This window comes from Pinus tabuliformis, chromosome Q, assembly GCF_031772625.1.
Source record: "Pinus tabuliformis cultivar Carrire ecotype Pingquan chromosome Q, CPIR1, whole genome shotgun sequence".
NCBI classification, from domain to species: domain Eukaryota; kingdom Viridiplantae; phylum Streptophyta; class Pinopsida; order Pinales; family Pinaceae; genus Pinus; species Pinus tabuliformis.
The window spans coordinates 1,360,675,955-1,360,701,572 of record NC_142296.1 but is presented as its reverse complement, the minus strand read 5'-3'; the positions used below and the strand labels follow the sequence as shown (position 1 = coordinate 1,360,701,572).

General features: G+C 37.1%; 1 protein-coding gene across 1 annotated transcript; it reads left to right on the top strand.

The window, feature by feature from the left end:
• Positions 1-448: 448 nt before the first annotated feature.
• LOC149224976 (transcription repressor OFP4-like) lies at positions 449-1,640 on the top strand. The gene has a single exon (XM_089383628.1). It carries the CDS (start codon positions 663-665, stop codon positions 1,425-1,427), a length of 765 nt encoding a protein of 254 aa, XP_089239754.1. The 5' UTR covers positions 449-662; the 3' UTR covers positions 1,428-1,640.
• The last annotated feature ends 23,978 nt before the right edge of the window (positions 1,641-25,618 follow it).

Genomic DNA, 25,618 nt, shown 5'->3' with positions numbered 1-25,618 from the left:
GATCCCTGTTCAACCATTTTGAACCTTATAGTGTAGATTAGGTACTCCAGAAATCGCCTCCGTATCTGAGGGAACATATTTCGTATTATTGTTAGTTCCTGATAAGTATTTGGCATTGCGTTTGACAAACGTCCTACAAATTAGGTGGAGAGAAAGGTGGCTGTGGCAGATTTGGTGACCTAGTTATATCTATCCAGGGGACTTGTGGGACCTTCAAGTGAATAAGCTATTTATATTTATGTTTATGTTTATGAGCTGTAACAAATGATGAATGTATATAAATTTCCTGAGGCATAGTGATTCTACTCCAAGGCTGGGTTGGTCCCCTTCATGTTGGTTTGGAAACACCTGTAAGAACCTGATTTGCTGAATCCTTCAGCCACTCCTCTTTTCTGCAATTTGATCTTCTTTAGGCCGCTGTAATGCTTTATAACCATAGCTGCAGAGCAGTGAAAATAAGCCTTGAATTGATGTACAAAGCAGTTGGTGTTCACACATGAATATAGTGTATTGTTCACATGTTGGTTTGTGGGTGATGTGTGTATATCAATACCTATATCAGAGAAAACTTAATTAAATTGGATTATAGTCATGCTATGAGAAGCCATTGGGTAGAATATGGGTAAAATGCATTTAAGGCTGACTTCTACAGTGCTGCCTGCATGGATCACCAGTCTGACAGAAGTAAGGGATTCTACAGAAAAGCTGAGGAGACCCTTCAGGATTTTGCTGAGGAGAGTCTTCAAGATTGTGTTGGGTTATCCCCAACTGACTTGGCAAGATCACTGAGCTTGAAGAGGGCAAATGCCAGAGCCCAGGTTCATCATAAGCTTGAGAGTCCCGTGCATCCGCTTTCGTCCTGTGAGAGCATAGATGCACTATATGTTATGTCACAGATGAAGGAAGAATGTGGGCTGGATCGGATCCAGTCCAGAAGAGAAAAAGATAAAACGCTCTTGAGGCTCTTCATTGAGGATTCCGTGGTTTCTAATGGAAAAGTTGAATTTGAAGATAGGCCTAAGGGTAAGGGAATTGATGATGTTAGTATTGAGGGAACTATAAATAAAGTGAAGGGGGGTAGAAAAAGCAGAAGGATCTATCGTAGTAATAGCTTCTCCGCTTGTCTGCCCTCTCATATTACCAGTGAACCTGTGAAGGAGGGTATGGCTCTTGTCAAGTATTCTTACAATCCATACATGGACTTCAGAGACTCCATGATGCAGATGATTGTAGAGACTAATATGGAGATCAATGATTCTGTTCTGGAGGAGCTTCTGTTTTGCTATTTTAGCATGAATTCTCCTGAGCTCCATGGTCTTATTGAGAGGGCTTTCACAGACATATGGATTGAAGTGCAGGCTGCAATCCTGATAGAGAGATTTTACCACAACCCCTATGCTGAATGTAACATACAAAGGATTTGCTAGAAATGGTTCACATGGGAGATTTTTCTATTTGCAGAGTTGAAATCATGTAGTGTGCAAATATTAAGCATAGAGTTAGGTTTGAGATAGCTTGGCTGGATCAACTTTGTAAAAAGGATATATGTATTGGGCATAGAATATGCATTAGACTGCCCAATTTGTTTTTAAATTCTTCTTCTTTAAATGTACAAGTAGACTTGTTTTCTCTTGGGTGGCATTGAATGTTGTTTTCACACCAATTTGGGAACTGGTAATGGCATTTGAAACCTTGTGAAATGATAATCTGAATACTAGCTGATAATGGTATTTGAGATCTCATGAGATAATAATCTGAATCATAATGTTCTTCAATGTTCACGGCAGATAACATGTAATGGGTGTAGTCAGCCTCAGACAATTTGTTGATTTGTTCTGGCATTTGAAAATGAGATTCCATGATGCGATGGACTCTGAAAATAATGTTAAAACCAATGTTGTCCTCTGCTGTCATTTGGGTGTTGTTTCATTCACTGAGATTGGAAAAGCTGCACTATGCAGTCCAGCTCTTCAGAGCAAATTTATTGCTGTTACCATCTAAAAAAAAGCGTACTATTTTCTGAGCAAATTTATTGCTGTTGCCATCTAAAAAAAGGCGTACTATTTTCTAACTTCTGTCATAATGAATACCTGTCACACCTTGATACCGGCTCGATTTTAAGGAGTGGGCTAATAATTATATAAAACATATCAATTTTTGGCGAGGAATCCAACGCCATTCAGTGGAAAGTATGGTTGTCTTGAGCATGGTTTCAGCATGTTCTAACGCGTTTTCGCCATTTTTTATTCGATTCAAAATTTTAGAAAAAAACTGAAATACATCTTATCTTTTTCTAAATCCAAATCCAAACTGAAATTCAGAAAAATGGCAAGAAGCACAGAAATTCTATAAAAGGCTTTAATAAAGCCTAATGGCTGGAGAAACAGGATTCTACTTGTAAAAGCTTTATAAAACCTAAATAATTTTCTACCGATGGGAGCGTCGAAGAGTTCCCAGCCGAAAAGGAGAAGATTGCCTCCTTGGGAATGGTATGGCCATTTCCCATGCACTCACATATGCCATGAGCCTCTATTTTCAAACACATTAAGATGGTATATTTAGCGTGTTCTTACCTTGCATGTTGTCACTCTGACATTTTCTACTATATTTGTAGTCATCTCTATTATATTTGTAGTCATTCCCAATCTCAGGTGCGCTATTCCATTGTTATTTTTTTTTTTTTTGGCTGCCTGGAACCCCACAACGTCTATCTTTCGACAAAGCTTAGAACCACTATCAGAATATAAGCTATCTAGCGGTGGGAAGAGCTGCAGTTACACTGTCACAGAGCCTAGTGGGGCACCAGCAACATGGTAAAATTTCATATATCTAATCTCTACAATTTTTCACATTGGAATTTTGTGTTTGGTGTACAGGGTCTTCTGGTGGTGTTGGAAATCCTTCGTGTGTTTTGGCTTGTTTTGGCTCATACCCGCACCTAGACCTCCCACAGAACCATTCTCTCAGTGATTGTTGTATCATCTAGCCGCTTGGTTAGCCTAGGCGCAGTTTCTCGTTTTCTACACAGCCATGTTCTAGTTTAGTGTTGCTTGGTTTATTGATGTTCTAGTTTAGTGTTGCTTGGTTTATTGATCCTCACCTCCCCTGGAGGTTTACCAACTTTGTTTCCTATCTGCTCTCGAACGCTATGCCACGATAGAGGATGTGTTCTCGCTGGGGGTTTGGTGGTCAAAGCTCTTCAGGCAAACCCCAAGCCCAAACTCAAGCCTAGTGTGTTGAAGTTATTTTCCATTCTCCAACCCCACCTGAGATTCAACTAGAAATTCAACAATTGGAAGCTTTAATCACCAGTGACTACCAAGCCTATTCAAACATTGAAATCCAAACTGAATTGGCTAGTTGGGTCTTTGACCCTGGCCACACCAAGGAATGACATAGTCAATATCTTAGATCCATCACCTTTCATTGAAAAATGAAGAGATGTGTGCTCAAAGAAAAATATGAGGATCACAATGAGATAAATGCATGCCTCAATGAAATCCAAAAGGTTCAACGCCACCAACACTCCTATTTGGTCAACCTTAATACCCGCATGGCACATATCAAATGTCATCTTCAGTGTGGTCACAAACCTCCAACAGGGTCAAGTGCACAGGACCTGGCCTCAGTAATGTCATATGATAAATGATGACTGTCGAGGTCTTTTGGCTTATGTTTTGGCTTCATAAACTTTCTTTTATTTTCATAATTAGATGGATGGCCAGCGACCCCCGGTAGATGATATGTAATAATTTTGACAAACCTTCTAGACAATTATCTAAACGTAGGATAGCTAGCACTGAATCTATATTTTTGAGTATTTTGATGGATGGAAAACTAGTCGGTTGCCTCCACTATCATCAATCTGGTTTCCCTCGTGGCAAACCACGATGGTGAGCAGGAAAAGCAATGAACTTGAATGCTAGTGTTTATGATTCGATAGAAGATTGTAATTAACAAAAAAAAACATAAATAATTCTCACCTCTAACCTTTGCCTCGAAACAAAAGAACACTACAATGTCTGGTATAACAACAATGTTACATTATAGATTTCAATTAACCTTAAAATATTTGAAGTGACAATAAGGGCAGAAGGCGCCGGGGGGAGTGATTATTTATCCTGAGAACAATCAGGGATTCGCTTGGAGATTGGGAGATGCGAAAAAAAATATTGCTAAAGCTTATGCTCTCTATCAAAGTATAAAGCAAGTAGTGCAATTAAAAATTCAAGAGATCATCATGATTGGAAACTCTCATCTCATTTTATCTAGAATTCTAAACATAATACTCTCTAATAATTTCAAGCTAGCTCAAACCATCAAACGAACTCTCAATTTACTCTCTCATTCCCATAAATCAATGTTATCATATCCTAGGGGCGTACAATTTGGTTAACCTTCGCTCTACTCTACCCAAAGGAGATCTAATTTGACAAGTTTTGACCCAAAGGGTCCCTCTCCCCTAATGATTCATATTATAGAGGAAGAAAGAAAGAAAGAAATTATTCTAACATCCATGAAACTAAAGATAGCCTATGGGGCAAATTGCTTCTTCATTTGCTTAATGTATCGGCCATTTTTCTGTGAAGTTTCAAAATAAATGTTCTCAGCTTCTCGACGAACCCCTCGCTAAATAGATTATCCCAAGATCTAGCTGCCAGCATATCTGCACTTTCCCTGTTGCCTTTGAAGGCCACACATTCTAAAATGAAATGTTTTTATGTTTCCACTTTTCCAGAAGAACAAAAAATGCATACTCTTTCCTCCCACACTTCTTTTGGCTTTTTCCAATGCCCTGTTTCACAACGGAGTTGATGAGAATTAGTCCTTAACTGAGCAATAAGAATTTTGGCTCTCCAAGAGATATTGGCATCTATGTGTGCTTTTGGTTGATGACTATGAGTGGAATTAAACACTTCAATATAGTATTTTTTTGTTCTTCCTAACTCCTTTTCCCAAGTACGCTTCTAGAACTTTTCCATAACAAAAACTTTTATCTCTTTGTTGTTTATGGAACACGCGTTCAAGTAAATACCCCATTTACTAAACCATTTGTTATTTTGCTGCATCCAAGTTTTTTTGCTCTTGCACAATTTATCATTAAAGACAACCTTAGGCCATCTACCCTCTTCCATTTGCTCAATTTTTTTTAAATACCTTATGACTCGCACCATAGCAATTGCTTCAATAGGAGTAGTCCATGTTTCACTTAACAAGATAGCATAAGGAACTACACTTTTAATCTTGAATTTGTTTGTAATCAAACGCTTCTGAATTTTCTCAATTTGTCTCCACTGCATGTCGAATGCACTGCTGGCCCATAGTTCACAACCATAGAGAATCATTGGAATCACTAGAAGCCCAAAAAGAGTTTGAGTGGTTTTCCAGTCCCATAACTCTCCCTCTCTACACCTATTTTGAAAAGCATAAAATGTTTTCCAACCCCCCAAAGTTCTTTTCTTTCTACAACCATTCCATCTTAGCTTTTTGTTGAAGTCAATTCTGAGGTATTTGTAATCCGCAACTTCTTCCAGAATGTTGCCTTCAAAGTAGAACTTACGCTAGTTATGTTTTCTTTTCTTATAGAAAACCACTACTTCTGTTTTGTTGATATTGACTTGCATCCCCACACTTCTACAAAAATGCTCAAGGGATAGTAAGTGCTCTTGCAAACTAAGAACCGATTTAGCAATCAGAATAAGGTCATATGCATACAAAAGAGGCCTTATAACAAACTTTCCCAAATAGACACCATCACCCCCTTGCAAATTTAGCCACTCCTCAAGCTTGTCGATATATAAACCAAAAAGGGTAGGAGACAGTGGGAAACCTTGCTTGACCCCGATATCGCTTCTAAAACTTTCAGAAATGCCTGCTGAAGTTCTAATTTTGTCTTTCACCTCTTCATACAACCTATGCACAACTGCTCTCAACTGTTTAGGAACCCCAAGTTCCTCCATTTTGTGCCAAAGCTTATCCCTAGGAAGCCAGTGAAATGCTTTTCTGAAATCAACAAAGCAACAAAAGACTTTTTCCTTTTTCTCCCAAAAATTTTCAATGATGTGCCTTAAAGTTATACAATGATCAACTGTGGAATGTTTAGGTCTAAAACCTGCTTTCCCTTTAGCACGTTTATCTCTTTCTTCTGCCCACTTGCTAATTTTGTTTTCTAGCATGCTTCCAAATAGCTTTGCGAACAAAGGGTTTATCATGATGGTCCTATAATTGGAGGGATTATTGACATCACCATTCTTGAAAAGAGGTATTGCCAGACTAGTTGTCGAATCTGTGGGGAGCCCCTGTTGTATGATTTTGTTGAAGAATTTTGTAATGTGAGGTGCTAGAATCTTTGAGCCCCACTTTAGATATTCTGCTTGGAGTTCAGCTAAGTCTTTTGCTTTTCCAACACCCAACTTCTTAATACCCATCTCTACCTCTCGTACCATCAACAGTTCAGTATCAATGTTGACCAAGGGGGGAGGGTCAACCTTGGGATCCTTCTCATAAAGTTGTCTTGCATAGTCAAACCATTTAGAAGTTGTAATACTATTTCTAGTTTGTATCTTTTTCGGTTGGAGCTCCTTCCAAAATAATTTGGGATTATTTTTTCCAAGGAAGATTAGTTCTTCTCTCTTTGAACCCATGAAATCGGCCTTTTTCTTGCTTAATAACTGCGTGTAAGATTTGAGCTGTATGTTATCTTTGTTTGACTCTTTCCACATTCTCCTTGCCTTTTTACATTCCTCATCAAACCAAGCATTAAACGGAAAGCAATTTGTTTCAGACTTCTTAATTTTTTCTCTTTTGTACTTTGCAAGTGCGCATTGGATTAAATGTGTTAATTCATGACTATGAACGCTGTGTATTGTGATTTTCTCCTTCTCGAAGAGCCTCTCTAGCGTCATTTTGAAGGTATTACAATTTTTTTGGGTCAAAAAAATTCTGCGATGTGGAAGATTTTGTTGGACATGCTGAATTTTTTACTCTAGTTGTTTATTTCTGATCCAAGAGAAACATAAATAAATTGGCTTGTGATCTGATTTTAAGTCCCACAACTAATCTTGAATCAAAACTCCCTCCATTTTTTCACACAAATCATGCAAGCAAATTATATAATCTACTACACTTGCTCCATTGTAAGTATTGCAAGTGAAATTACCGAACTTTGCCCATCTAGTCAAGCCATTATAAATGACTAAATCAAAGGCCCCACATAGAGTAAGCAATTGTTCACCAAAGAGATTGTAGCCCTTTTCCTCTAAAATTATTTTATTACTCTCTTTTGTAAGCCAAATAGGGTCGCAATCTTCTTTACAACAAAGAATGCTAGCTTGCTCACTTGCAATCCTCACATTGAAATCACCCACTATAGGGACTTCACCTAACTGTGAATATGTTGAAATATCCGCTTTTAAGGTTTGTTGAGGCCTCATATTTCTGCTACTCCAACATGGGGGATAACCACCCTGTCCGGACCTTAAGACAACTCATTTTCTATCTAAAGTGGTGGCTCCGACTGAGGATGATGGGACTAGTTTCCCAGAACGGGTTTTAAAATGAGTGGGTGGTTTTCGAGTGATTGCAATAGAATAATGATAACTAAATGAGCTATTCTATCATGCAAATCTCTAGCTAACTTAATCTAATATAAACCTGGGTATTTCTGTATAATATGCGATCTAAAAAGATATATGCTTGACACATGATAATAAAGATCAATCACGTATAAAACAGAGATGATAACGTGTAGAGATAATTTATTTGACTAAATAGTTAGTCAAAGAAATGTATAAACTATATCGCATATGAAAATAAATAATCTTAGCTAGGCATCATACAATAGTGCAATTAACGCTTAACAGAAAAAATGTATCTCGTATACAATTCATGAAAATAAAGTGTTGTCACCAATTAAACAGAAACAAGACTAATCATACAAGATAAAAGTATCATATATGTGAAGTTCTGCTCATTTGACTAATGACATAGATTGACTCCTTCCTTCAGATCAAATTATCTTCCAAATATACAATAGTGCATCAACAAAGGAAAGCAATCTGATATTTAAAAGAAACGATCATATTCTATAATTTCACCAAAGCATTCACAAACCTACAAAAGTGCATTCTTTGCAAATGTTTTTGATAAAATTCTGGACCCTTCTCTAAATGCATGAGAAGGGTATAAATACTAATCTAACTAATGTTCAAAAATAGATTATACAAAAATTTGAGGAGGTTTCAAACAACCTTCCTCTTAACTAGTTAACTAACTCCAAAAATAAAAGTGACTTGATGAACAGAGGCAATGATAATGATTTGATGTTTTCCAACTTGTCTCTTAAATCGGATATATCGTCCATCGGTTTGACTTGAGGAGATGCCCCAAACTATGTTCTGACCTGTCCTGCGAAAATTGCATCTGTGAGAGGTGGCATCATCCGCTGAGTTGAATGGAGTGAGCAGTTAAGGGTCATGATGTGGCTATGTGGCTTGACAAGGTATTGCCAATACACTTCCCAATCAGTGTTTGCTAACTTTGCGATTGCTTCCCTTTAAGCTTCCGCTCTTTCCTTCCAGCTTTTATGCAAGTCAATTAAATCAAGCAGTTCTTTTAGGTTGCCTTCTCTCACCAGGTTGGTGGCATACAAAGTGTGGTTTACCACCTTCACTATGTTCTTCGACACCCCGACTGCTCTTGCCACTGCTAGTTTGGCTTGTTTGATTGCATGGTTAAAATTTTCTAATGAAAAGGAACCGCACCTAATAGGAAAAGATGGCCATAATAACTTCTTGTTTTCTTTTAGGAGCTTGGTCAAGCCTTTTCCCACAATCTGGTGGGCTATTTCTCTTGCTAATAATTTATCAGAGACATACAAAGGGAGGACATGTGGGTCTGTTGTACTACCAAAAACCCTGATGTATGTAAACCATTCTTCAACAAAATATTTTCCGACTACGAGAAGGTCTGTAGCGGCTTCTTTGGAAAACCTGGGGGCTTTCTTATTGAAAATTAATTGATGCAATGGAAAAATAACAGCATGGCATATTTTATAAAAATGGGGTATATAATGGGATTCTCAAATTTGTTTATGGCTGAGATGGATAGGGTAGGGGTCCTGCAAGGTCCATTTCCAACCCATGATTGGAAATTTAGTGCAGAAACAGATGGCATCCATGATGTAGGCACTGAAATAGAATGGAGGAAGGTTCTCTGGAGAGGAGGATCTCTTCTGTCGATATTCGGTGATGACATTGGCTAGGTTATCAGATAGGATGGTGGCCCAATTCATAATGTGGTAATTGACACAGGCATCAATCAAAGGAATACATTCTATGGAAAACTTAACATTATTAGGTAACCCGTATAATCTACTTAACATAGCAGCTGCATAGTTGTAGGGATTTGCCAAAGAGGCTACAGGATACATACCCGTTTTATCAAATTTGGACTTGTTCTCCAGTACCCTCCAGCCCTAGATCATCTTGAAAGGTTCTTCATTCTTCTTTGCGAAGTTGGCCATATATGATTTATCATATATGTCCTGAGGGTTAGGTATATGGTACATTTGCTTTAGGTCTTCTGCTTTGAATGACCCCATGAGTTCCATTCTCGAGTTCTTGAATTGTCTATCTTCAATAGTGAGGTTTTCTACCACCCACCTGAAATGGAAGAGATATATTCAACACAAAAGATATAGGGCAATTAAGGCTGAAAACTCTCTGAAATGACTTTGAATCATAGGAGGATTTCGAATGAGATATTCAGCGTTAAATAGCCATAACTTGAAACATCATTACCTCTCCTTGAGCTGCTAAACATTAATTACCTTGTCAAACTGTTCATGATTATATTAAAACACAGTTACTTCCCACGCTTGGTGCTTTATTTGTGCATCACAGTTTTTTAAACGATGTCATATAGCGTTGCATGTTTATAATGCAAAATGCGATTGCGAATATCGCAATATCACATTTCGCAAATCGTTAACAGATGACACAATGGCATGGCTTATTTATATACAACTCCTACGAAATGCGATTGTGAATTGTTAAGGCGTTTTGATCGGAATGTCGCAGCGGGGGGTTGATCGCATATCGCAATTTCTTTAAGGTGTTTATGATTATCACATGGAAAAATGTGATTTGCGATTTGCAATGAGGATCCTAAACTTGGGTTGTTTTCTAAGAGTTTTCAAGGCAATTTCTTAGAGTTAGGATTTATTTTTCAAAGACTAAAAATTTAAAAAGGGTCCCCATTTATATGTCTAATATTAACTATTACTATATATAAATGGGGGGGTTGTTACATAGTACAACAATTGGTGATTCACTTAGGAGAACTAGATATCTCTGATTGGTTTTCTGAAATTTCTAAAAACTTTCAAAATAATAAGAGTTATAGGAATAATAATTACATGAGTCATAAAGTAAACAACATTTCTCTAGAACCATAATCACTTATTCAGTTTATTTATTCAACTACTTTACTCTTGTAGTGATAAAAAAATACAAATGCCTGCATCAGCCAATATTAAGATTTAAAGAGATATAGCAAGTGTCTTCTACATATTAGTTTTTGGTGTTTACTCATTTATCACAAATAGAGCCTCTACTACCAGCAGGCGTTCATAGCCTTGACAGGGTTATCTTTTAACCAACAATGATTCATTGTCCCATCTGAAGCAATTTTCAAAATTCAAAATGATATTCACTCACTTTCAATCTCATTTGGATCTTGTCCTTTTTCCTTTTATATAATCTTTCCTTTTAAGTTTCTTAAAAGACATTGTCTAGGCTTGGTAACCTAATAATGACAATGCCACTCACTGGTTGTAATTAAACTGAACAAGCTGGCTCTTGATGAGACCCCTTGTCCTTTGATTGATTAGATCATTGGCTATTACCCTGTTTTGGTATGCAATTTCGGTAATTTTAGTTTAATTATTTCCCTATGATCATGGCAAACAAGCTCGTAATGAGACTTATTATCTTCTAAGTTTTGCATATTTTATAATTACACTCTGAAAAAAGGAAAATTTTATCAGATGGGGTGAATCATTGGCTCTTTTAAGAGTTTTGGATGATAATGATAGAATTTTAAAATACTCATATGCAGAAAGTCCTTACTAGGTTAAAGATTATTTTCTTGACTGATAACAAAACATCTATACAAGTTTGTAAAGGTAAGAGTTTTTTCATAGAATAAATGTTTCAGCAAGATCAAGTTTTTCCAAAGAAATCAGGTTCACTTTGATACTCAAATGTCCTAATTATTTCTTTAACTTTTCCTACTTGTAGAAGCGAAAAATCAATAATATTATCAAATATTTTACTTTGAAAAGCCAAAAGTAAATCCTACTTAACCTTTTTTTTCCTAAGAATTTTAAAGGCGATATGATACAAAATTAGAAGAGGTTATCTTCTAGGAAAAGTTTTTTTTTTCAAAATCTTCCCATTAACGGGCAAGGAATCTCTCCTTCCTGATAAGTCTTGTAAAAGAAATGTTGATTGGTCAATTTTCTCAATGATTTGGAAAGGGCCAAGCCATAGTCTTTGGAATTTCGTATGTTTACCTTTTTCCTCGTGTGCTTTGTCCCATTTCAAAACCAAATCACCTACTTCAAGAGTTTTATGACTGGCAAAAGTTGTATCAAAAGAGGCTTTGATTAATTGTTGATGATGGAAGTGGGGTGCTTTAGCCTTTTCTCGTTCTTCTTCGACCTTAAGAATCTAGAATTGTCTTGTTTGGAGAGAAGAGGAAGGGTTTTCATCTATTTTCACTAGGGTGAGAGATGGAATTGATATGTTTGTGGGGAGAACAACTTCTTTTCCGTAAACTAAAGCAAAATGAGAAGAACTGATGGAGGCCTTCTGTGTAATTTTGTTTGCCCAAAGAGAAAATGTCAATGCTTTGTGCCAATTCCTATGATTTTGGTCAATAGTCCTTTTGATGATTCTAATGAGGTTTTTGTTTGTCGATTCTACTAATCCATTACCTTGTGGATAATAGTTGGCTGAATATGTTAATTTAAAACCTCGCTTTAAAGCAAATTATCCCATTTTATTTCTAGAAAAATAAGATGCATTGTCAAACATTAAAGATGTAGGGTAAGCCAAACCTGGTAATTATGTACCGATCAATGAAGTCTGTGACACTTTCTGTATTAGCTATATTTAGTGGGATAACTTCTACCCATTTTGTAAAATAATCAGTAGTTGTAAGGATGAATTTTTTTTGCTTGGAAGAGTTAGGAACAATCTCACCAATTATATCTAATCCCCATTGTTCGAATGGTTGTTGGATGTTTACTGGTTGTAGAGGGAATGTTGGCTTCTTTTCTCTTCCGACTGCAGTTTGACAAGTTTTACACTTTCTTGCATATTCATGTGCATCCTTGAATAGTGTTGGCCAATAATAACCTGCATGCAGGATTTTGTGAGCTGTGGTGTTTCCTCCGAAATGTCCTCCAGCTGGTCCATCATGTAATTCCTGCATGACCTTTTCAGCTTCAGGTTTTTCTAGGCATCTTAACAATACCGAATCATAATTTTTCCTAAACAATACATCATTGATTAATTCATATTGATTTGATTTCAACCTTAAAGCACGCTTTGTTTTATAATTGAGATGCATAGGAGCATATCCATTCTTCAAATAAAACTTCAAATCAGCATATTGTGATTGTGCATCATTGAGGCTTACCTCTGATATTTGCACTTCATTACCTTGGTCTTCTTTTGCTGATAAGTGGGAAGCTCCAGTTAGCATCCTGCAAAAACCTTGGCCCCTAACAATTTTAGCTAGCCAGATTTCTACATCGTACTCTTGAAGTGCAGTAACCCAATTGGCTCTTTTCTCCCCTACTTCTCTTTGAATCAATAATTGCCTTACTACAGGGTAAGGTACTACTATCTTTGTATGGGTTTTGAGAAGAAAAGGTCTGAAATGTTTCAAGGTTTTAAAAACAGCAAATGCTTGTTTCCTAATGGTTGAATAATTTAACTTGGCACCTTGCAAGTTGGAATTGAAAAAAGAGATGGGTGCCTCGATATTTTGATCATTCAGTTGTGTTAAAACCGCTGCATATGATGTATCGGATGAAAAAGTGTACAACACAAAAGGTTTGAGAAAGTCAGGAGTTGTTAAAGAAGGAGCATTGATAATGGATTTTTTAATCAACTCAAATGACTCTCTTTCATCTTTACCCCACTTGAAGACTGCGTTTTTTCTTATCATTGCTTGAAGGGGTAGGACAATCTGTGAAAAATCTGGAACAAATCTTTTTACAAAATTAATTTGGCCTAGGAATGATTGCATGGTATTTTTGTTATGTGGGAGAGGAATTTTTTCAATCTCTTGGACTCTATCAGGATCAATGTAAATCCCTTTCTTGGACACTATAAATCCAAGGAGTTTTCCTTCTGGTAAAGAAAAATAAGATTTTTTGGGATTTAAAGAAATGCCATATTTCTTGCATCTTTCAAAAATGTGCTTTAGGTCATTTAAATGATTGTTTCTATCCTTAGAATAGACTGTGATGTCATCTAGGTAAATAAAAACTAATTTATTAATCATACTTCTGAAAGCAATATCCATAGAACGTTGAAATGTAGCACCTGCATTTATGAGTCTGAAAGGCATCTTCTGATAAGCGTATGTCCCCCACTTGGTCCTGAATGTTGTCTTCAATCTGTCATCTGGATGTACAAGAATTTGATTGTATCCTGAAAATCCATCTAGAAAAGACATTAATTCGGAACCTGCAACTGATTGCAATATTTGTTCCATGGTAGGCAGAGGAAAGTTATCATTTTGACAAGCTCTATTCAGGTTTCTAAAATCAAAACAAATACTAATATCATCGTTCTTTTTCCTCACATGGACCATATTTGATACCCACTTTGAGTGTCTAACAAGAAAGCTTATTTTGGCTTTGAGAAGCTTGTTCAATTCAGATTTGATTTGACTTTCAAGGTTTGGGTGAATTTTCCTAAGATTCTGTTGTACTAGCTTTTCATTCGAAGTCATTGGGATGGTATGTTGAATTACATAGGTATCGTAGGTCTTGAGATCTGCATAATCCCAGGCAAAGACACCTTTATATGTTTTTAACAACTTATTCTTCAGATGACAAACCAAGACCTAGGTTGACATTTTGAGGTTTTCCAGTTGAACCTAGGTTTACTACAAATCTCAGAGTGGAACTCTGAGTTTTGGAGTTGGTAGTCTTCTTGAATCTATCCTTTAAATCATCGAGATCTTCCATCTTAACTACAGACTTCGGGATTGGGTTTTGATATTGTTTATGGTTGATTTGCAAATCATACTCATGTTCATCTATGATTTGTTCCTCATAAGACCCTTCTAATGTAAGGAAATTGATTATATCAGCATCATTATTAAACACTCTCCAATTTGTTACATTATTGCAAATGGATGGCCTAAAAACTAACTCTATTGAAAATCTATCTGGACTAAATTCTTCCGAAGGTATAAGCTTGGATGCCACATTAGCAAGTAAATCAGCACTTGCATTTTACAATCTAGGAACTGAAGAAATGTTAAAAGCAGTGAAATGAGAAGTAAGATTTTGGGATAGAGATTGATAATGTTTAAGGTGCCTAGACACACAATGAATTGTGTTTCTTTCATGTTTAACGTTTATTTCATAATCTCCATATACTTGCAAATATTACACATTAAGGCCAATGGCTTTATACAACCCTTGAATCAATGCTTCATATTCGAAATTCAAGTCTGCAGGCTAACATGGTTTCCTCTCCTTGCGGGTTGATTAAAATACATCCAGCACTTGCACCATCTTTAGATTTGGAACCATCAAAATAGAGAGTCCAGAATAATGAATTATCTAAAATTTTATCAACCATATTTACACACTTGGAAGCATCGATTTCTGAAAAATTCTCTATTTGAGACACTACAACATCATTCGGAAAGGGAGACCTTTGAGCATTAAAGGATCCCAAGAATGACTCAGCTGAATAATTTCCAATGATATTATTGGTGAAAGCAACAAGTTCATTGCTTCCCTCGAGATCAGTGACTGTGTATTTCATGAACTTTTCTCGGTCTACTCTGATTTGGTTTGGTTTACCATTGTGTGGCAACCACATGTGAGACCAATCAGTTGTGAAGTATCCGTGCAACTTTTCAGACCAATCCCTACTTAGAATTAAACCATAAAATTCAGGGATATCAGCCACTAGAATATCGATTATTTGCGAAACTTTTGGATTAGAGGAAAGCCTAATTGAAACTGATGTTATTTCTCCAAGTACCTCTACTTTTGTCCTGTCCAATTGAACTATGTGTATTGTAGATTTTTGAGGTGTAATATTCAATTTGGTGCACACGGTCCTTGGCATAATATTTGAAGAGGCTCCTGAATCAACAAGGAAATTATGGACATTTCTGTTGAAAATCTCATAAGTAAGAAGAAATGGAGGTGTATGAGAGATAGACCTATCACCTATCAGGACTAAATCTGTCGAATTTACTTTATTTGAAGAAGAGGGAGGTTTTCCCATATCATAGGCAGCTTGAGTAACTACAACAGATGGTAGAGGGGATACAGGAATTGCTTTTAACTCTCTTAATAAAATTTTCTGTTGTTGCTTGAGTTTAGTCAGCTCATGTAATGAAATATTTGCTCTGGTCTTTTTCATATCTTCGACTATGTTATATTCCACTGTATCCGATATTACCAACATTTTGGAAGCATTTGGGGGATCTAGTGGAATAGGATCAGTTTGACTAGTTGTAGAGCCTCTATTCTACACCTACTTGTCTACCATTTTCCTCAGTTTTTCCTTATCTTTCCTTCACTTTTGCCTCATTTTCACCATAAAACCACCCAGATCATTACATTAGGTGTCATTAAGCATGATCAAGCAAGTTTTGCTAATGAATGACTATTTGTTTAGATTTTGACTTACTTGCAGGAATCCCGCAGCTATCTGACGATCCTGCAGCTATCTGAAGATCCTGCAGCCTTTTTGTTAAACGCAATGTTCCACGTGTCGGTTTGCTAGATGAGCCACATGGGCACTTAGGTATCAACGTGCTCGAGGTTCCTGTTCCATTTTTCCAGCCATCCACGTCATCTTTACCCATGGTCAAAGCTGGTCAAGTTACGGTCAACTCAAGGCTGTTTAACGGTGATTGTGAGCTGCTTGGTCACGTCATCTTAAACGGTGACTTGTCCACGTTCTACAGGTGGCAGGGGACATGATCCAACATGGGATTCATTACCCATGACGACAGAAGCATTAAACTCATCCACGCAGCCGTATGATGTGTCCAGGGACCATAAATACGCATGACTGTTTGTTGTTTTTCAGTTAATTAGCTGTACGAGTAGGCTATCTTAGAAACCTCTATAAATAGCTGCGTCTATGTACGCTCATCAGACTTTTATTAGTTGTAATTCCTGAACTTGTGTTAAATTTAAGAGCGTTGTGAACTCTGTTTTTTTAGTGCTATCCTAGCACTCTGTTTTGTACACTTTTTTGCAAATGGAGGAATAAACATAGCACTGTTTTGAAGTTTCCAGATCTTTGAGTTTTCTCGTGGCTGAATGAATAGAGGGCCCCTGCTCATCTCAGCCTCTGTAAAGTATTTTATGTGCAGTATTTCTTTATTTTCTTGTTTATTTCCTTAAGCATGTATAGTTTCATTTACTTGTTTTCCTTTCTTTCAAGCTCATCAGTGTTATTTCTTTGCAGGTTTCTTTTAGCCCGGGATTTATTTTTATGTGTGTGTGTTTGCTTTACAAACTAATGGTATTTGAAGTTGACAAATTCAAGTGCTGCTTTTGTTTTTATAGCTGATTTTTAATCTTATTTCTCAAAGAGCTGCTAACACATGAATGATCTTCATCATAAACTGTTATCTTTTAAGATTAGAATATCACTAACCTGCAGTCAGTTTTGAGTGCTTTTTGGACTATTCTTTCACTACTTTCTAACCATACTTTGCATAGTACATATGGCTGAAGTAGAGAGTTAGAAAGAGCAAAATATTACTACTAGTCTTTAAAGTAGAGTTTTGATTTTAAGTGCTTCTTAGACTATTCTTTCACTACTTTCTAATCATACTTTGCATAGTACATATGGCTGAAGTAGAGAATTAGAAAGAGCAAACCATTATCATTAGTCTTTCAAGCAGATTTTTCTCACTTTTCTAATTCAACTTAAGCTACTTTCTATCCGTGCTTTACACAGTACATGTGCTTTGAAGCATCGAGTTAGAGAGAGATAATCTTTATTTTTGGGTTTTAAAAGTGACTTTCTTTTCTTTTATTAGCAGCAGCTTGAACGGTGTCTAGTGCCATTGGAAGTGGTCATTTGCTTTCAATTTTATTTCAAGTCATTTCAGTTCACTTATTCCTTTCAAGCATTTCCTTTCAAGCAAGTAGTTAGAGATCACTAAACACACACTTTCACTCATTTAGGATTCACTCTACACACACACCATCACTCACTTGTTTATAAATTATCACTCCATCTTAGGAACATAATTAACCACAACAACACCCCCAACGATAAGAAAAACTCTAAGAGGTTGCTTAAGTACATATAGTACACCTTCGCTTCATCAGCTTACGAACCCCGGGTTGACAATAAATACTAGCAATTTAGATAACACTAAATTGACTAAACATTTTGGCGCCGTTGCCGGGGAAGTGAAATTAAGTAGCCATATTCTTAGAAGAAAAAAAAAATAAAAAGTTTCAAGGAAAGTAGTTAATAGCCTATCTAAGTATGCTCTCCTCTTGCACTTTGAAGTGATCTGGAGGATCAGAAAGGAGAAAGTTATTGATTTAATAGTTTCTTGAGTATGCTCTCTTCTTGCACCTAGAGTGAACTGGAAGATCAGAAAAAGAACTATTTAACTTGACTTGAAGATAAAATAAAAAATGACATGCATAGAGCTAGAGATTCTAGGGGAAGGTTTTTAGCTAGAGCTCGAAGTTCAATTTTTACAAGTCCATCTGCTTCAAGAGATAGACAAGAGACACCTCCCTTATCTCCAACCGAAACTCCTAGTCCTGAAATTCAAGAGCCAAGAGTTGACTCTCCTACACCTTCTATTGAGTTTGAACTAGGAAGAGACTCTTCTCTTTCTCCTACAAGAAAACCAATTGTAATTGAGGAAATAGACTCACCTGAAGAGGAAGGAGAAATCTCTTCTCATTCACCCTTTGTAGAAGAACCAGAAGATTTTGAAATCCCTAGGAGAATCATCATGGCAGAAGAAGAAGGAGGTGGTAGAGGTAGAGGTAGAGGTAGAGGAGGAGGAGGAAATAATAATAACAATGGAGGAGGTAGAGGTCCCATTGGAGGAAATAGAGATGGGGATAATTCATTTGGGTTTCCCATTGTTGATGAGGACTCCCGAGCCACCATGAAAAATATATCACCATCCGTCCTCCCAAATTTTCATGGATTAAGAACTGAGGACCCTGAAACATTCTTGTTTGAATTTGAAGTTGTGTGTCGAACCTATGACTATCTGGATGATACTCAGAAACTCAAACTGTTCCCATCAACATTAAAAGATCAAGCTTTGAAATGGTTCATGGGGTTAGTTACTCAATCCATTAGGACCTGGGATGAAATGAAACAAACCTTTTTGGATAGGTATTTGGACTATTGTATGCCTATTAATCATAAGGATGAGGTTTTTAAAATGGTGCAAAAAGAAGATGAGAGCTTAGAAGATTTACTTGAGAGATTTCAATATAATTTAAAAAGAGCAAAAATGAGTACCTTGGATGAAGAGACCTTAAAAGCCCTCTTATTAAAAGCCATTAGGGATGAATGGATAGATATCTTAAACATGATGGGAAAGGGGGATATTTCTCAACTTTCTCTCAATGATATAGCAGAACTTTGTATCCATCTCTCAAGGGGCAAATCAAAAACTCAAAAAGGGCCTAGAGATCCTTCTCTCCTTAGGGCAAATAAATCTGCAACAGGATCAGTGAGTAGGGCTGAAATCGGTAATATGCTAGATGAATTTAAAACTGACATCTTAGGGAGTCTTAGTGAACAAATTGATACCCTTAAGATTCAAAATAAACAAAAAGCAGAAGCCGAGGCTATGACTATCTTTTGCCCGAAGTGTAGAAAGAAGCATGCTTTAAGGGAATGTCCCTTGGAAGCACAAGTTGTGGAAACCTGTGTAATTTGCTCAGAAACCCATGAGACCAAGGAATGTCCTTCAATCCCTGGCCTCAAAGCAGTCTTTCAAGAAGATCCAAGTACGCTTGAATCCCTTTGTTTTGTTGCAAGAAAACCTTGGCAGGGGCAGCAAAATCAAGCGTTTAATAACTCTATGAATTTCCAACCCCCACCAAATTGGAATCCTTGGCAACAACCTTGGTCACAACCACAAAATCCTTTCCAAGCATGGTTGCAAAGCATGCAAATGCAAAATCCTTATGGGAGATTTGCCCAATTCTATCAATATCCTCAATCCTTTCAAAATCAGCAAGCTCCCCAACTTCCAAATCAAGGTCAACAATTGTCATTACCATTCCCTCAACAACAACAACCCCCTCCACAAAATCAAAATTCTCAACTCTTGTTACAATCTCAACAGAGGCCAAATCAACTTCCCTCTCAACCTCAACCAAACCCCAATAATAGGAATCCTCAAAGTGCTTATGTGATGGAAGGTCAACCACTCATGGAAGGTCAACCATTCCCTACCTATATGGTTGTTCCTCTCAATGAGGTCCAACTCAGATCAGGTAGAATCCTAGACCAACCTTCTACAAGTGCTCAACAACCAAGCATTTCTGAGGAAGAATCTCTCAAAGCCAATAAGGGTTCTGAAGTATCCCTTCAAAACCCAAGCATTAAAGAAAAAGAAAAAGCATCAACTCCCTTAGTAGAGCAACCCACATCTTCAGCTATTCCTCCTTTTCCTGAAAGATTGCAAATTGATAAAGGAGTGGAGAAGCAGATTTGGTTGCCTGACTATAGCTTTCTAGATGAATTGAAAAATGTCTGTATCAAGATTCCCTTGTTAACAGCCATTAAGGAGATTCCCATTCTAGCAAAGACAATAAAGGAGATGAGTTTGAAAAAAACAATAAAAAGAACCAGAGATACCAAAAGGATACATCTAGTTGGAAAAATTGCAGACATTATGATGGGTAAAATTACCATGCAAAAATATGTAGATCCCGGTAGCCCTATTGTTAAAACTCATATTAATGGGGTTGAAATCCCAAATACCTTGATTGACTTAGGAGCCGCTATCAACATTATGAGTAGACAGACCATGGATCAGTTAAAACTTCCTAACCTTCTCTTTACACCTACTTTGTTGCAACTTGCAGATAGATCAATCATTAAACCTGATGGTGTATTGGAAGACATTCCAGTCTCACTAGACTCTTGGGAATATCCAGTTGATTTTATGATTTTAACTCCCAAGAACAATCTAGGAGGACATCCTCTTATTCTAGGAAGACCTTGGCTGGCCACAGCTGATGCTTTCATAAGTTGTAGGTCGGGAGACATGTATATATCAGATGGTAGTTCTACCAAGAAATTCAACTTGTATCCTCCCGCAAAGGCAATAACAGAAATAGGAGAAGATGAGTGGATTGATGATGAGGATACTCTTCAACCTGTTCTAACCATCTCTGAGATCAGTGAGGACAGTCAAATTCTAAATACATTAGAAAATTTTGAGGTACCTTTAGAATATGACTCTTCACAGTTTCAGTTAGATGCAGATATTGAATATCTCTCCTCTAGACAGATGTCTCTCTTCTCAATGGAAGAGTTTGGTAGTTCTACAGTTGAAATCTTTCCAGGAAAAACATTAAACATTAACAAGAACTTGGAAAGATTACAACAAGAAGAATTAACTAAACTGTTGCAAAAACATTCCACTGCCTTTGCATGGGAATATACTGACATGAAAGGAATCGACCCTAAGACTTGTATTCATCATATTTATATTGAAGAAAACAGCAGACCCATTAGGCAGCCACAAAGACGGATGAATCCAAATCTTAGGGAAATTGTGAAAGAAGAACTTCAGAAATTGCTCAAGGTAAACTTCATTTACCCCATTTCAGATAGCCAATGGGTTTCTCCCTTGGTTATAGTGCCCAAAAAGAATGGTAAATGGAGAGTTTGCATTGACTATCGAGAATTGAACAAGGCAACCTTAAAGGATCATTTTCCTCTACCTTTTATTGATCAGGTACTAGACACTTTAGCAGGTAAAAAGTATTTCTCATTCTTGGATGGTTTTAGTGGTTACAATCAGATTCAGGTAGCACCTGAAGATCAAGACAAAACCACCTTTACTTGTCCTTGGGGAACTTTTGCCTATCGAGTACTCCCTTTTGGATTGTGCAATGCACCCGCTACATTTCAAAGGGCTGTACTAGGAATCTTCTCAGATCTGATTCATGATTGTGTAGAGGTATACATGGACGATTTCACAGTCTATGGTAATACATTTGAAGAAGCTTTGACAAATTTGGAAAAAGTACTGGTAAGATGTAAGGAAACAAATCTTTCTTTAAGTCATGAAAAGTGTTTTATGATGTTTACTGAAGGGATTGTTTTAGGACATCATATCTCAGGAGATGGAATCAAAGTTGATAGATCTAAAGTAGAAGTCATCTCTAAGTTACCTGTTCCAAATTGCCAAAGAGATGTTAGAAGTTTTCTTGGGTTTACTGGTTATTACAGAAGATTTATTGAAAACTTCACTAAGATAGCATCCCCTCTTTTCAAACTACTTACTAAAGATTGTGAATTTAAGTGGGATCCTGAATGTCAATCTGCCTTTGAAGCTTTAAAGACTAGAATATCTGAAGCACCCATTTTAAGGGGTCCAAATTGGAAACTCCCTTTCCACATTTCTACTGATGCTTCAGATACAGCTTTAGGAGCTGTTTTGGGACAAAAGGATTTGATCCCTTATGCCATTTATTACACAAGTAAGAATTTGACTCCTACTGAGTTAAATTATACTGTTACTGAAAAGGAATTTCTAGCCGTTGTTCATGCTATAAACAAGTTTAGACACTATATAACCGGCTATGAAACCTTTGTCCACACTGATCACTCTGCCATTAGATACCTCATGAACAAACCAGTCACTAATGGTAGAGTTACAAGATGGCTTTTGCTTTTACAAGAATTCAACATAACTGTGTTAGATCGACCAGGTAAACAGAACACAGTAGCTGACTTCTTGTCTAGAATCCAAAACACTAATGAGGACTCTCCTGTAGAGGATAAATTTCCAGATGAGTATTTGTTTGCAGTAACTACCAAAACCCCTTGGTATGCTGATATTGCTAATTATTTAGTTACTGGAAAGTTACCTTTACATTTATTTCCTAATGAGAAAAGGAAAATCATTCAGGATAGTTCACATTATTCTTGGATTTCTAATGAATTGTTCAGAACAGGGCCAGATTTGATGATCAGAAGATGTGTACGGGAGGATGAGATGCTTGACATCCTTAAGGCATGTCATGACGAACCTTGTGGCGGACATTTTTCTGATAAGAGGACTGCCTATAAAATCCTTTCATCAGGATATTATTGGCCTTCTCTCTTTAAGGATGCAAAGCAATATGTTAAAAGGTGTGACAGTTGTCAAAGAATTGGGAGACCAACTCTTTCAAATGAAATGCCACTACAACCACAGGTATGCATCGAACCTTTCGAGAAATGGGCTCTAGATTTTGTTGGACCAATTAATCCGCCATCCAAGCAAAATAGATATATACTGGTTTGTACTGATTATGTTACCAAGTGGGTAGAAGCTATAGCATTAACTTCTGCTACTGAAAATTCAGTTGTTCAATTTCTTTTCAAGGATATTTTCACTCGTTTTGGTGTCCCAAGAGAAATTGTAACAGATCAGGGAAGCCAATTTACATCAAGGATGATAGAGAAGCTGATGGAGGAATATAAGATCAAGCATAGAACATCTACTCCATACCATCCGCAAGCGAATGGTCAAGTAGAATCTACAAATAAAGTTCTTGAAAGCATCATCACAAAGACTGTTCATCTTCATAGAAGAGATTGGGCAGAAAGGCTTCCTGAAGCCTTATGGGCCTATAGAACTACATGGAGGAACACCACAGGACATTCTCCCTATGAACTTGTTTATGGGAAGGAAGTCCTGTTCCCCATTGAGTTCCAAATCAAGACCTTCAAGACAGCAGTTCAATTGGGGATGAGCTTATCAGAAGCCCAGAAGCACAGAATGGACCAGTTAAACGAACTAGATGAAATGAGACAAGATGCAATTCTAAGAACCGATCTAGTTCAGCACCAAAGAAGCAAATGGCATGATCGACATATCAAAGAAAAGAAGTTTCAAAAGGGTGATTGGGCACTCTTGTTTGATTCAAAATTTAAGGACTTCAAAGGAAAATTTCAAACTCATTGGCTTGGGCCATATGAGATTGATGAAGTCTTTAATAATGGAGCAGTTAGAGTGAAGACTATTGATGAACTTCAAACTCCCTTTATTGTGAATGGCCACCGGTTGAAAGTCTACCACAAGCCACTCTCAAAAGAGGAGTTTGTTAAGTTATTCCAAGGCGATTCTGAAATGAGGCTGGTTGAGAAGAATTCTTCTCCTCCATCAGCCTAATCTCTGTTTCTTTCAATTTCAATAAAAAAAAAAAAAAAAAAAAAAAAAAAAAAAAAAAAAGAAAAAAAAAGAGGAAAAACAAATAAATGTATGAGCCTGAAAACCAATCTTTGATTGGCAGTCTCATGCAGAAAACATGAGGTGAAAATCAGGGTCACCTGACACCTCATGTTTTCCAAAAAAATCTCTCTCTCTCTTTCATCTCATTTCATTTATTCCATCTCACCATCCTCACTTCACCTCAATGCTTTCCACCCATTCATTCATTCATTCATTCCATTTCATTTCATTAATAAAGTTTTTTTCAGGCAACTAAAGTATTTTATGCAGCTGGAAGACACCATTACAGTTCCTGCAGCTATTTGGCAATTCTGCAGCCGTTTAGCCTTTCTGCAGCCTTCTGCACCTGCACAAGAAACACAGTCTGTCTGAAGAAAATATGTACAGTTCAAAATCATCAAAGACAAGGAGGAAAGAATCATGTGCTAGCAATAAAGTTAACAAAAGGTTAGTAGCAAATTATCAGAAGCCAAATCAAATGCGGATCTGAGGTATGTTTAAAATTTTAAACCTATAGTTATTTCATTACGCGGAATTTTCTGGATTATGTCTTGTTGGCCACTAATCGTAATGATTACCCATTTTCTTTTCCCATGCGACCACAAATCCACGAATCCTCCACGTCTACCAGCTCATAAATACCCATGATTTTTGAAATCACATATGGCTGTTTCTGTCATTAAGGTCTCATACCCTAATGACGTAACCTACCGTATTACGTCTCTCAGTTCTCATCCCGCAGCCATGTGTCAATCCACAGCCGAAATCGGAGAATATAGCCGTTCCATTCATTATTTCGAAACCCTCTGCGCTCATAACACTCCATTCCTCGCTATCATCTCCCTTATTCCGTTTCACTCACTACGATTACCTCCATAAACCATACTCTGTTTTTCCCTCTGCTGTATAGCCAGTAAACGTGTGATACAGTTGTATTACGACTGTTAGTCACCGTTTCACTGTGTTCACGCTGTTATCCACCACTTAACTCTGATTCAAGCCGTGAATTCTCGGTGTCTGAGGCTGTTGATGCACCCATATATCCTCTGTTCCACAAAGTCTGAACAGGAACCGAGGAATTACTGTGTAAAGTCATGGAATTACTGTGTAAAGTCACCATCAAAGTCGTGTTTTAAATAGAGCTGAGGAGTCGATGGGAAAACTTTTAAGGGCTGAACCAGAAGGTTCGAAATTCTTGGAGGCATACCCTCAGGTTGAGGAGGCATTGCAAAAAGCCAATTGGCTACAGTGCATCAAGAAGTTTAAGGGCTACCACAAAGAAGTAACAAAAGCCTTTGCAAGGTCATTCAAGGATAAAGACAGTCAAGTAGAGGTGGGTGATTTAACATTTGCAGTCAGTGAAGGAAGCATAGCAAGGGCTACATCTCTTCCACAAACCGGTGAACGTTGGTTCAAAAACCGGGCAGTCCAGGATCAACAATGGAAGCGGATTTTTAAAAACCCAGGTATGGATACAAGTGTTTTCACCAAAGGAATTCCTATCTCTCATGTTAAAGAAGAATGGAAAATTCTACTGTTGTTAGTGCAAAAATTTTTCACGTGTGAAGGGAGATTTGGAGTATTGTACGTTTATCATGGTAAAATTATGCTGCAATTTCAAGGAGAACATGATATAAATCTTCCCTACTTTCTATTCCAAAGCCTTAGGAAAATGTGTTCCATGGCTCAACGGAATCCACGAAACATAGAAGCTTACCTCTGTCACCATAGTCTTGTTAAGTTATTGATAGAAGAACATTTAAAAGAAAAACAAGACACATGGGAGAAATTCCTTGTAAGGAATCATTTTGAAGAACCTGGAGAATCTTCTATACCTAGGAAAAGCAGAAGGAAGAGAAAAGAAAGTATCTCTGAGACT